Source organism: Spermophilus citellus, assembly GCF_964194105.1.
Source record: "Spermophilus citellus genome assembly, chromosome: 6".
NCBI classification, from domain to species: Eukaryota; Metazoa; Chordata; class Mammalia; order Rodentia; family Sciuridae; genus Spermophilus; species Spermophilus citellus.
In genome coordinates this window covers 5,560,034-5,573,115 of record NC_138187.1, presented here as the reverse complement: position 1 = coordinate 5,573,115, position 13,082 = coordinate 5,560,034, and the positions used below count along the sequence as shown (strand labels likewise).

General features: G+C 52.3%; 1 protein-coding gene across 3 annotated transcripts in view; it reads right to left on the bottom strand.

Annotated features, from left to right (window-relative positions):
* LOC308651700 (mitochondrial import inner membrane translocase subunit TIM16) overlaps positions 1 to 13,082 on the bottom strand; it is a gene marked incomplete at its 5' end in the record, with an annotated part of 66,297 nt that overhangs the window by 34,737 nt on the left and 18,478 nt on the right. For all 3 annotated transcript variants that reach the window (XM_081299119.1, XM_081299122.1, XM_081299118.1), the window contains 3 exons: positions 3,135 to 3,217; positions 3,696 to 3,782; positions 10,736 to 10,786. In XM_081299119.1, the coding sequence (XP_081155245.1) occupies positions 3,135 to 3,217; positions 3,696 to 3,782; positions 10,736 to 10,786 (221 nt within the window). The remainder of the gene's footprint in view (positions 1 to 3,134; positions 3,218 to 3,695; positions 3,783 to 10,735; positions 10,787 to 13,082) is intronic.

The following is a 13,082-nucleotide window of genomic DNA, read 5'->3' as shown; positions in this document are numbered from 1 at the left end:
CTGGTCCTTAGCCTCACCCCAGCAGTAAGAAGGAAGCACAGCCAGGCCCAGAGGCTTGGGGTGTTGATGTCAACATAGAGTCGGGCCTGGCCACGCGAGGCTCTGGATTCAATTAGTGGCTGCTGAGGGCTCTGGCACGCAGAGGAGGAGGCAGGCGGTGTAAGTCATGTGGCAGAGGAGGTGGCTGTGGGCCTGGGTGGGGCCCTTCCTCCTAAGGCAGCAGTGGCGGTAGCAGCAGCCCAGGTGGATTTCCTGTAGGCCTGGGCTCCATTAGGAAGCAGCCATGGCGAGGCGGCCGCCCTCAGCAGCCCCATCAGAGGCACCTTTGTGGGCCTGTGGGCCGCTGCTGAGTACGGCAGCTGCTAAGGAAATGTTTCCACCGCAAAGCAAACCTGGCCCGTGGGACTGGCTGGGTGGGGTGGCAGGGCCCAGGAAAGGTACAGACCTCATTCACCCAGGGTGGCTTTAAGCCAGGGACCAGGGGCAGCCATGGGGACATGCCAGCCCCTTATTCTGGGTCCTTCCTGCCACAAGTGTAGTTTCATTTGGGCTGCATGGGCTCTGCTTCTGTCCCTGGCACCTCAGACAGATGAAGCAGCAGCTTGCTCACGGCCAAACAGGATGAGCCCACCGTCTGCTCCCTGGCCCAGCTGGGGCTGCCAGTCACAGGGGAAGATTCGGTGGCCATGACCCCTGCTGCTATAGGGGATAGAGCATAGGTTCCTCCAGCACCCTCACACTCATACCCCCTCCCATTTCACACCCAAAAGCATGTCTCCTGGACCAGGGAAAAGCTGCTTCTTGAACACTGAGCTCTGTTGGTCCCTCTCATATCCCCCATCTCCACCCGGCACAAAGCATGGGGCCTGCCTTACACACAAAAAGTGCCAGGTACCTGCCCCTCCCACCAGCCTTTCACAAGGCCCGAGGTTGGCCTGCTTCCCAGTACACCCAACTATTCCCACTGTGGCATGCTCCAGTGAAGACCTCCACAAATGGCAGGAAGGACAGAGATGGGAACCACAATAGAGCCCCTCCCGCCCCAGGGGAGGAGGAAGTGGGGTGAATGCCTGACCCCTGGCTTCTATAACTCTTAAGAGCACACACTGTTCTGCTCAAACCAAGATGGAAAATCTGTAAAACAGAAGAAACTGAGGGCAGCTGAGTGCACACCGCTGCCAGCCTCCCTGCAGCTGTGCCCACAGCTGACGCCCTGTGCACTTTCCATCTCCAGTCAGCGGGGGGCTCTGGCTTCCAGGGTGCATGGGAGCAGGGGACCCACCGCCTCTCAGTTTAGAGGCTGGCATGCGTCCCTAGCATCCACTAGCTTGAGAGTGCCAGCTCTTTTGCTAAGGGTTCTGGCAGGGCCAGGGCTGGGGACGGAGGGGCAAGACACTGGCCTGGACACCCATCTGGGAGTGATTTGAGAAGCTCCAGTCCTTGCTGGTCCTTCCAGGCTATTCTTAACTGCTGTAATTACAGGGTCAGCCTTGGCCAGTGGCACCGTGGGGTCTGAGCATCGTTAACTTCCAGGGGCCCTGCTGGGGCTGGGTGGGAGTTGCTCTGCGGGGGATGGAGGACCTATCACTGAGGGCAGGGTCTGGAAGGCAGGAAGCAGTGGGCGGGTGAGCACTTGATTGCTGATGCTGGGTCCCTTCACACCCACAACGCCTCTGCTGGGGGCCTGCAGGGAAGGGGCCAACTGGTCTGGGAAAGTCTGGAGGACAAGATGCCAGGGCAGCACCAAGACAACCTCAGGGCTGGGGTGGGTACGTGGAACAGATGATGGGTGTAGGACCCCGTGGCCCAGCTGTTCCAGTTCCTCCAGGGCAGGCTGGGCTCTGCTGACTTCCTTCCTGAACCCCCTGTTCCCCAGGCCTAGAGCAGCAGGAGGCTGAAGAAAGTCCTGAGTCTCACTCAGCCTTGCCTTCCTCACCTGTAAAACTGGCCATGCCAACAGCGTCCCAGTCTCCCTCTCCCTAGGTGTGAGAGGATGGGATGGAAGGTCTCTGTCATCCTGACCAAGTCCCCCTCTTTAGGCAGCGCACTCAGCTAGGGAACACTCGGCCAAGGGCTCTTCTAGAAGATCCAAGGGAGACACATTGCCCTTGCTGCTCCTGGTCTCTGTCCCTCCGTGATTCAGTTTTTTTAACATAAGAAGGTTCTTTCCTAACTCTAGCAGTCCACAATCCCCTTGCCTGGAAGAGCACAAGCCAGCCCCTCCATGAGTCACAGCTGGAGCTTTGGGACAGGGACCAAGTCCTTGCCCCTTCCCCCCATATCCTTGCTTGGCTAAGTGTGAACCTTCCCAAGCCTCGGTTTCCTCAGCTATAATGTGGGTGGTCGTGCAGACTAAATGACTGCTCCCTTGTAAGTGCTCATTGCAGGCCTCCTGATGGCTGGCTCTGTGCCACTGTGGACCAATGCCATCTCTGCACAAAGCTGCCGGCCTGGTTGGGGACCCCACCAGGGTTTCCACAAACCTTCCTCCATATACTTCTGGTGGGGATGGAAGGAAAGGTGTATGTGGACTTCCCCCATGCTTCCTGGGCACCAGCCCCAATTGGGGACGGACAGTGACAGCCGTGTAGCAAGTGCTGACTGAATGTCATAAACCTCAATAGAATCCAAGCCCACTCCTATCTGCCACTGGCCCCTCTAAATCTGCTCATCTCTCCCAACATCTCTACTTGTCTATCCCATAACCATCTTCCTGTAGGTCTCCCAGGGTCCTCAGTCCCACAAATATCCTCAACAAAATCAAGTGCATCTTCCAGGCCACAATCCCCTCCCCAAATGTCAAAATACACCTGTGAGCCCTAGGCCATACCCCATGACCCAGCACCCAGTCTGCCACCAGGGCCCACCAGGGTCCACCAGGGCAGGTCAGGCTCACTGGCTAACTGAAGGTTACCTCAGTGCCCTTGCTGTTGAAACCTGGGGCTCCTGGAGAGCAGTCTTTTACATAGACCTTGCAGCCCAGGTCAGGCACCTGCAGCCAGATAACAGGTGACCAGCCTGACTAACTGCCAAGCTGGATTAAGGACCCTTACCAATGGCTAATGCACCAGACCTGGACTCAGCACTCATCTGGTCCTCTGGTCCCAGCCCCCCCAACTTGTTGCAGCTCCTACCCGGGTGAGGTGTCCAGGGTGAGGGAGGCCAGGGCACTGGAGAAGAAACGGGTGTCCCACAGCTTCACTTCTTGCTCACGCATCTGTGGGGAGGGCCAGAGAGAGGCTCAGAGGGTCCTGGCCTGCCTACCTCAGGGCCTCCTGAAACCCAATGCCTGAGGGTATGCCTGGTACAAGGCAGAGCAGGGGGAAGACATGCCAGGAGAAAGAGTCTGGGTTTCCCTGTCCTGCTCCTTTAACAACCCCTAGGTGACAAAGGACAGGGGCGGTTCCCTCCATGGACTCTGGTCCCTGTGGGGCCACCAAAGCTCCCAGGGTCAGGCTTAGCTATTGCAAATGGAATTCACCAGTTTTCCACAGCCCTTAGTCCCCTGGGGCTCTGAGACCCAGCTGCAGAGGCAGGCCGTATATGGACAGGCCTGGAACTGGACATCAGCTCCCTACCTCCCACCAGCCTTATCCCACCTTCCTAGGTCAGGAGTCTAAAGGACTAGACACGCCCTAGTCCTCTAGACTAGGACTTACGTGACAGTGCCCTGCTCGCGCTGGAGAAGTCCCTACCTGGTTGAGTCCTGTGGACACGAGGTGCTCTTGCGTACCCGTCCATGCCAGCCGGCTGTCCCTGCTGTTCTCGTGGGCCTTTGTGCTCTACAGGATGCAGAACCAGGGCTGAGCCATCAGGGCCCCTTGGGGGCCAGAGGAGATGCACACAGCTCTCTCCTAGTTGTACTGGCCCCTGGAGCCCTAGACAAGGGGTGGAGGTGTGGAGTGGGCCTCAACTAGGGTAGTTCTGCTACCCACCCATCTGAGCACCCACAGAGGGACAGATCGGTCTTTACCTTGGAATTTCCTATGGCTGACCTAAGCCAAAAGAGACTTCATACACACAGGACAAAGCCCACTTCCAACCCCACCAGGACAGCTGTGTCAATAGGCCCTGGTGGATGCTCACCTCCTGGGAAGGCTGGACTAAAAGCAGGTGCCTAAAAGAGGCTGAGACCCCATCCCTTACCCTGCCCATATCCCCGAGCCATATGACCCTGGGGACCCCACACCCTCTCAAAATCTCATTTTTCTCTTGTAAACAGGGCTCATGGTACCCACGCTGCCCTCAGCAAAGCACTGTGCAAATCGCAGGATTAGCAGGATTACCACTGCCTCTGGGAGCTGCCAGCGGGCCAGAGGGCAGGCCTAGGGCCAAGTTCTGGGGAAGTCCTAGAGAGGGCAGTGCAGTGCCCCTTGTGGCCTCCCACGGTGCTAGAGCTGCCAGCAGGAAGGCTCAAGGCCCCCAGGAAGGAGAGAGAAGTTCACATCCCGGGCAGGCAGCCTTGTCCCTCTGGGCCCTGGTGGGGGGGAGGCTGAGGGGGCCAGAGGAAATGCAAACAGCTCTCTCCCAGTCACCCTGGCCCCTGGAGCCTGAGACAAGGACCCTGTTACCAAAAATAGCTCACCCCAACCATGGCCAGCCTCCTCCAAGCTTCCCACGATCTCCTTGGGAATGAATGAGGGAGGGAAGCAGCCAGCGAGGAGCTGGCCCAGGGCCCCCTCCTCAGCCTACAGAGGCGACCCCAGCGTGGGAGACCTGGAAACACTCCTCCACCCGTTGTTCCAGGGGCTTTTCTCACTGCTCCCTTCCCACCCAGCCACAGCAGCACAGGAAGTCAGGGCTGGAGCCTGAGAACCAGGGCCCCACACCCCTCTCCCTGACCTAAGAGGGGTTCAGATCCAGGAAGAGGGTCAGGCCCCTGACACCCAGAATAGGTGAGAAGTGTCATTTGGGCTTCTGTCTTCTCATCAGTGTACAAATATCCCTGTGTAAGAAGCAAACCGGATGGTTCCAACTGGTCTGCACATTATTCATTCATTCAACAAACACGTGAGGCCTCCCTCAGGCCAAGGACCAAGCCGGAAGCCAGCAGTGGGGATGGGCAGTCCTCAGAGGACCAAGAATGTGAGTGAAATCAAGCTGCTCCTTCATTTGTTCTTTCATAATACAATTATCCAAGCCACACAATGTGCCAGGAGCTGGAGACACAGTGAACAGAATGGACAAGGTCCCCAAGCCCACGGAGTATCTACACTGGGAGGCAGACCAGACCAAATGGAAATAACTAGGCCTTCAACATCACTGTAAGCGCCACAGAGCAGCCAAGTGGAGGTGAGGGAACAACCTGAGACAGACTGCCTGAATGAAACCCCAGACCTGCCCAAGGGCCCTATCCCAGAATGAGTCACAAAGTCAGTGCCTCAGTTTCCCTGTCTGTAAAAACTACCGTAGCAGGACCTCCTTTGGAGGACTGCCACAAGGAACATTAACACAGGAGAATCTGCCACATATCAAACGAGGTGGGGTACCAGGGATTGAACAGGGGGCCTCATGCATGCTAGGCAAGTGGCCCACCACAAAGCTACATCCCTGGCCATTATTTTATTTTGAGACAGGGTTATGGAGGCTGGCCTCAATCTTGTGATCCTGCTGCCTCAGCCTCCTGAATAGATGGGCTTACAAGAATGCACCACCACACCCAGCCTCAAATGCTCTATTTTTAAAGATGATAACAGTGTACAATCAGAGTGTAACTGAAGTCATTATAAAGTAACATTTGAGCAAAGAGGTGTGAGGTAGACAGCAGAACTAACACCTACACAGCAGGAGATGGAAGCAGAGAGGCTGGTGCAGGCAACAGGTGGGTGAGTGAGGCAGGGCCAGGCTATCACCAAGCATTTCTCATTCAGAGGCACAGCTGAGGCGAAATGCACCTTGGCCTACATCTTCTACCTTCTGTTCACAGGTGCAGAAACCAGGACCTAGAGAAAGCAAGCCCTCTCCCCAGTCACCTAGCAATGCAGCTGGAGGCTACCTGAGCCTCCAGTCCTGTGAGCTGGTCCCATGATCTCACTCCGCATGAGGACATGAGACCGGGGGTGAAGAGACTTGCAATGCAGCAGAGAGAGGGCTAGGGGAGCCCAAGACGACCACTGCCCCAGAAGCCCTCTGGCTTCCAGCAAGCATCCTGGATCAGCTCACCCTGGGGAGGGCACCAGGCCTCCAGGCACACAGCACTAACCTCTGCAAAAGTACTCGGAAAGCCACTCCCCATTATGGTGAACCTAGCTGTTGGCCCAGGGGCCACAGGAAGCCACATGGGTTGGGAAGGTCAGCAGCCACCTCTAACCCCAGATCACTGGAGTAATTTCCAATCTCAAAAATAGAAAGTTCTTTGCTGACCTCAGAGAGACTCACAAAAGAGAAGCCCTGCCTCTGAGCCCTCAGCATCTCAATCTCCTGGGCCCCGGGGAAGGCTGCATCCTATTACCCTGGCGCAAGAGGCCAGTCTGGAGGTTCCCTCCTAGAAGCAAAGAGGCTGCAGGTCCTCCTGGGGGTGGCCTTTGTCCCCACAGGCAATAGGGTATCTGCTCATGGAGAAGCTTTAGGAGGGCTTCACTGCCCCTCAGTCTCTGGACCAAAGTCCCTGCTACCTGGCCTCAGGAAGAGGAGAGGAGGAGGTACAGCCAGGCAGGCAGCACCAGCCCATCCAGTGAGTGTGGGTGTGTGTGTGCATACCCAGCATTTCACTGCAATGCAACCAAAGCCCCTCTGGATTACCATGACAACGGTGTGGGGCAGGGCTGCTCATCAGGAAGCCCTGGGCTCCTTCCTAGGGCAAGGAAACTTTTTCCAGTGGTAAGACCCTCACCTGAGCCAGGCTCAGTGCTGGGTTCCAGATGCTCAGCCCCCCAGGCTTTGTCACATGGGGTGGTCAGGAGGCACATACTCCCCCACAAAGAGAGGTCAGATGGCTCATCCGGGGCCCCTTTCTGTCCCTAAGGAGGATCTTGAGGCCTCACTGCTCCCCAAGCATCTCCCAGCCTCAGTGTGCTGCTTCCCTGAGACAGTCAAGACTTCAGGGCTTCACCAACCCCCCTCCAAGGCTTTGGTTCAATGAAGGAGCAGCAGAAGGGGCCTGGGGGCTCAGATAGAACAGGCCTGGCTCTTCTACTTGTGGCCCTGGAGCAGTGAAAGAAACATCCTGACCCCTGGTGTCCTGGCTTGGACTTCAGAAAGATCCAAAGAGCCAACTTTCTAGGGGGGCCATCAGGGTGGAAGTCCTACAGTGGTCATAGACATAATTGAAAAACGAAGGAGGAAGCCAGACACAGTGGTATGCACCTGTAGTCCCAGGATGAGGCAAAAAGATGCTTGAGCTTAGGCATTCAAGGCCACCCTGGACAGCAAAAGGAGACCACATCTCGAAAAGATATAGAGCAGACTGTGTTGGTATACACCTATAATCCCACCTACTTAAGAGGCTAAGGCAAGAGGATCACAAATTGGAAATCAGCCTGAACAACTTAGCAAGACCCTATCTCAAAATAAAAAATAAAAAAGGCTGGGGAAAAGTCCAGTGGTAGAGAACTTGCCAAGCAAGAGGAAAGCCATGGGTTCAATCCTTGGCACTGAAAAATACAAAACAAAATACATGCATACAGAATAAAGAAAATGTGGTATACATACACAATGGAATATTACTCTGTCATAATGATGAATGAAATCATTGCATTTGCTGGTAAATGGATGGAACTGGAGACTATCATGAGAAATAAGCCAATCTCAAAAAGCCAAGGCCAAATGTTTTCTCTGATATACAGATGCTAACTCACAATAAGGGGGCAATAGGGAAAAATACAAGTACTTTGGATTAAACAAAGGAGAATGAGGGGAAGGGAGGGAGAATGGAAATAGGAAAGACAGTAGAATGAATCAGACATTACTATCCACGCACACGTATGATTACACGACCAATGTAATTATACAACACGTACAACCAGAAGAATGTTACACTCCATACGTGTATGTCAAAATACATTCTATCATGTGTAACTAATAAGAACAAATTTAAAAATACATGTATACATACATGAAAATAAAAAGTAAAAACAAAACAGGGATGTAAATAAGAAGGAGGCACCCAAAGGTTTCTGCTTTAAGCTCAGGTGGCCCAAAGCAGGGTCCAGACAGTGAAGGGAGGACTCGTCCCTGCACCGCACAGCCTTCAGGCTCCGAGGATAGTGAGGGGAAGAAATGGGATGGAGGAGGATGCTATCCTCCAGGAGCCCCAGCCATGCCCCCTCAGAGAAGGTGCTCCTAGCAGGACTTCCCCCAAGCTGGCCCCTTGGCTCACGCCCACCCCTGCCGCCAGCAGTGGTTTTCTTAATAGAAGCCAGGTGTGGGCCAGATGCCCTGGGCGGAAGTGGGGGGCAGGGCCAGGCGGAGGACGGCATTCCAAGCCCACTGCCCCCGCAAGGCACCAGCAGGGCCGAGGCGCCAGGCACAGTCTCTGCAGTCAGGGAGCCGCCCTCGCTCCTCCCAGATCTCCTGGCTGCAGCCCCTTCAGAGGCTCCTCCAGGCACAGACCTTCACCCACTAGGAATCAGACTCCCTTGGCCAGCAGCCACTCCAACTCCACCTCAGCCCCCACTCAGCCCTGCTGGAGGAAGGGCGGGGGCTGGAAGGAGGTAGCGTGGAGGGGAGAGAATGGAGAAACACTCCAGGGTTGGCCCAGAGGCTGGGCATGGCATGCCCAGCGGGTACGAGTGCAGGCACTCCAGGCCGAGCATCTGAGGCCCTGGGCAGAGGACGACCTGGGAAAGGGGGGATTCAGTTTATCCTCCAAGTAGAGCCTGGACCCCTTTCTGGGTAAAGGCTTAGAGGTGAGTTAAGGAAAACTACCAGGTGAAGCCTATTGTCCACACCCACACTTCTCTGAGACACAAATGTCCTCTTGGGTGGAGGAGGCCAGGTAGCCCCTCCAGGATGCACAGGTGGGATGTAACCAAACTACTTTTCATCTCAATTCACCAGTCAGATAGGGCTTCCTTTCTGTCTTCAGCCAGAATGGAACTGACTGTACCATTTTGGCCCCCCAAAACTCAAATTTCAGGCTACCAGGTTTGAGCTGATGGTCTACTCTTGGCCCTAGGTGGGCATTAAGCCCTTGAAATGGGGACAGGGTGTAGATGGGTATGTACCTTTGCTAGGGAGCGTTTCCCCAGAGCTGGCGGTAGGACCCTACACTTCATCTCCCTGAGGGAGAAGACTTCAGTTTCTAGAAAATTCCCACCTACTTAAGAGGCTAAGGCAGGAGGATCACAAATTGGAAATCAGAAATTTAAATCCAATGAAATTAGGTTATTTGCAGGAAAATGGATGGAACTTAAGAACATTATGTTCTTAATAATAAGAACATAAACTAAATGCAAAAAGTCAAGGGTCAAGGGTCATATGTTTTCTCTTATGTGCAGAAGGTAGAAAGAAAAAAGGAAAAGAAAGGTGGGGGATCTCATGAAAACTGAAGGAGGACTACCAGAGAACAGGGACCAGGGGAGGAGGGGGAAGAAAGGGAAATAATGGGAACGATATTGGCCAAATTTTATATATATATTTGTGTGTGTGTGTGTGTGTGTGTGTATATATATATACACACACACACATATATTAAATATATATACATATTTTTTTTAATGGATAGCATGTCTTTATTTTATTTGCTTATTTTTTTGTGATGCTGAGGACTGAACCCAGTGCCTCACACGTGCAAGGCAAGTGCTCTGCTCCTGAGCTAAAGCTCCAGCCCCAAATTATATTCTTATAGTATATGCATGTGTGAATATGTATAATAAATCCCATCATTATGTATAATTATAATGCACCATACAAAATTATGGGGCGGGGAGTAAATCCACTCATCTCACTTCCTGCTTAAACACTCTAGGGGCTTTCCAAAGCCCAGGGGACAGGCTCTTAACATGGCCTGCCTCCCCTCTGGGTCCCTCAGCAGACTTCTGGGACAAGTTCATCCTACCTCAGGCCATCTGTGCATGTCACCCTGGTGAAATGAAACTTAGGCTGAAGCTTCAATGTCAGTTGCTCAGAGAAGCACTAATCCATTCCCAAAGAGAAGCCCCCAGTACTACCTAGGGCAGGGCCACTGTATCTGGCTCACTGGCTGCTGCCTCTAGGTCTGTTGGATAAATTAATGACTCCCAATGACTCTGTGTCTGCTGCATGAACCCAGGTCCCAGCCTCCTTATGTGGAATGCAAATGGCCACATGTGCCCCCATGCAATATACACTTGCAAACATGTGCAACCAAAACATGCAGAAACTCTCAGTCCTGTAGGTCTGATAGGCCCTCCCTACCCCAGGGGTCTCTGTGAGGCCTGAAGAGCACAGAGGGTGGGAGACTTTGGGGATACTCTCTGCTGGTCTCTTCTGACCATGCCAGGGAAGAAGAGTGTGTGTGTGTGGGGGGGGTGAGGGTCACAAAGGAAAGAAGGAAACTGGAATCTCAAATTACCTTCCTGAAGCCACAGGATACCTCCTCCGCCTGCCTGTGGGCAGCCAGGCTGCTCCCACCCTGTGATCAAAGCCAGGCCCTCCCAGGACCCAGAACTGGCTTTCCAGGAAGAGCTCTACCAGCAGCAGCCACTGCCCATGGCCTCTGCATCAGGAACCCGCCCGCCCTCCTCCACCTGCTACAACCTCTGGGTCCTCATCCTGCATGGAGGTGTCCACCCACCCCACCACCCCTACAACTCACCTGAGAGGCCTCAGGCTTTGCTCTGGGGTCGAAGATCCTTAGCTGCTTGTCCTGCAAAAGCAAAGAAGAGGAAACAGAAAATATACAATTAGAGTCAGCCCGTTTCTTCACTCCAGATTCTGATTGGCCCCTGCCTCTCTACCCGGGGCTGGCATTACATGCCCCAACCCAGTTCCTCCTTTGGCATGGACGGGTCCTGCTTCACGCCCACTTCCCCCAGAAGACCACATTTGGTGGGGGCAACCGCTCACCTTCCTGAGCACCTACTATGAACCAGGCATGTCACAGGCATGCCCTCTCCTGTCGCCCCAATGACTTTATGGAGTGGTGCCATGAATAGGACCCTTGAAAAGGAGAATGCAGACCCAGAACCAGCAGGAGGCTGCTGCAGGCATGTCCAGCCCTGTGCAAGGCGTCCTGGCTCCTCAGACGTTGGCATTTCTAACTTCCAATCAGAAAATGGAGCTAACACCTTCTAACAGTCCACCCAGCTTAGTTACTGACCCATACTACCTGAGAGCAGAGATGAACAAAAAAAGAAGAAAGAACTCTACTGAAATAAAACTCCCAGACCTCGTTCAAGCCATTTTTTGTGGAATAATCTGTGTATCTGTACGTGTACCCAAGTGTATATACATAGACAACTGGGGCAGAGGGCTGAGGATACTGTTCAGTGGTAGGGTGCTTGTCTAGCATGCACGAGGCCCCCTCAACTTCTAGCACCACAAAAAGAAAAGAAAAAAAGAACTGTGCAGAGAAAGGGCAGACTCTGTGTCCACTATTTATAGGCTTGGCCATAACTGTCCATAATAAATTGTTAAGTGCAAAAAGGAAGTTGCAGAATAACATGGCACACTGTGATTCTACTGTGGTCAAAAATAAACAAAAATCTCTATTTGTGTGACCATGTTCCCATATGTTTGGGATATTCTCTGGGCAAGGATGAAGGTCCTGACCAACATAGGCAAGGGTGTCAATGCTGGATACCAGGGGTGGGGCAGTGGGGGCTCATCAGCAGGTCATTTTTATGTCTGAGTGCAGCTCTACTTCTGTTTCAGATTCCTATTTTCATATTAAAAAAATAAACAATTGTAATTTAAAATTAAAAACATTACCATTTGCATCAGAATCAAAAAGTTGAAATGTTCACTTATAAATCTAACAAAATATGTATTGACAAAATATGAGAAAAACTACAAAACTCTGATGGAAAAAACTGCAGAAGGCTGGGCACAGTGGCATACACCTATAATCCCAGCAACTCAGAAGGCTGAGACAGAAGGATTTCAAGATCAAGGCCAGCCTGGGCAGTGTAGCAAGATCTATCTCAAAATCTTTTTTTTTTTTTTTTAAAGAGAGAGTGGGGGGGGGGAGAGAGAGAGAGAGAGAATTTTTAATATTTATTTTTAGTTCTCGGCTGACACAACATCTTTGTTGGTATGTGGTGCTGAGGATCGAACCCGGGCTGCACGCATGCCAGGCGAGCGCGCTACCGCTTGAGCCACATCCCCAGCCCCTCTATCTCAAAATCTGAAAAAATAAATAACAGGACTGGGGATGCAGCTCAGTGGAAGGTGCTCCTGGATTCCATCCCTAGTATGAGAGAGAGAGGGGGGGGGGGGGAGGGAGGGAGGGGAAGGAAAGGGTTGGGTTGTGGCTCAGTGGTAGAGCTCGTGCCCAGCATGTGTGAGGCACTGGGTTCAATTCTCAGCACCACATATGAGCAAATAAATAAATACAGGTCCTTCAATAACTAATAAAACATATTTTTTTAAAGTGCGTTTAAGGGGCTGGGGATGTGGCTCAAGTGGTAGCGCGCTCGCCTGGCATGCGTGTGCCCTGGGTTCAATCCTCAGCACCACATAGAAACAAAGATTTTGTGTCCGCCAAAAACTAAAATAAATAAATAAATATTTTAAAAATTCTCAAAAAAATAAAGATATTGTGTCCACCTAAAACTAAAAAATAAATATTAAAAAAAGTGCATTTAAAAAAAAAGAAGGAAGATCAAAGAAATGTATGGATATGAAGACTTAGTATCATAGAGAGATCTGTTCTCTCCACCTTTGATCTACAGAGTCCACACAACAATCCTAATCAAAGTTCCAGAAGTTGCTGTGTAAATATCGACAAACTGATTCTATATTCTCATGAAGAAGCTAAAGACCCAGAATAATCAACACAATGATAAAGGAGAACAAACCCAATTTTACTAAAAAGAGAAACAAATTGATGGAGCAGACAAGGGAGCCTGGAAAAGATCCCCCCAAATACAGTCTACTGATCTTTGACAAAAACCAATCAAGGGCTGGGGTTGTGGCTCAGTGGTAGAGTACTCGTTTAACAT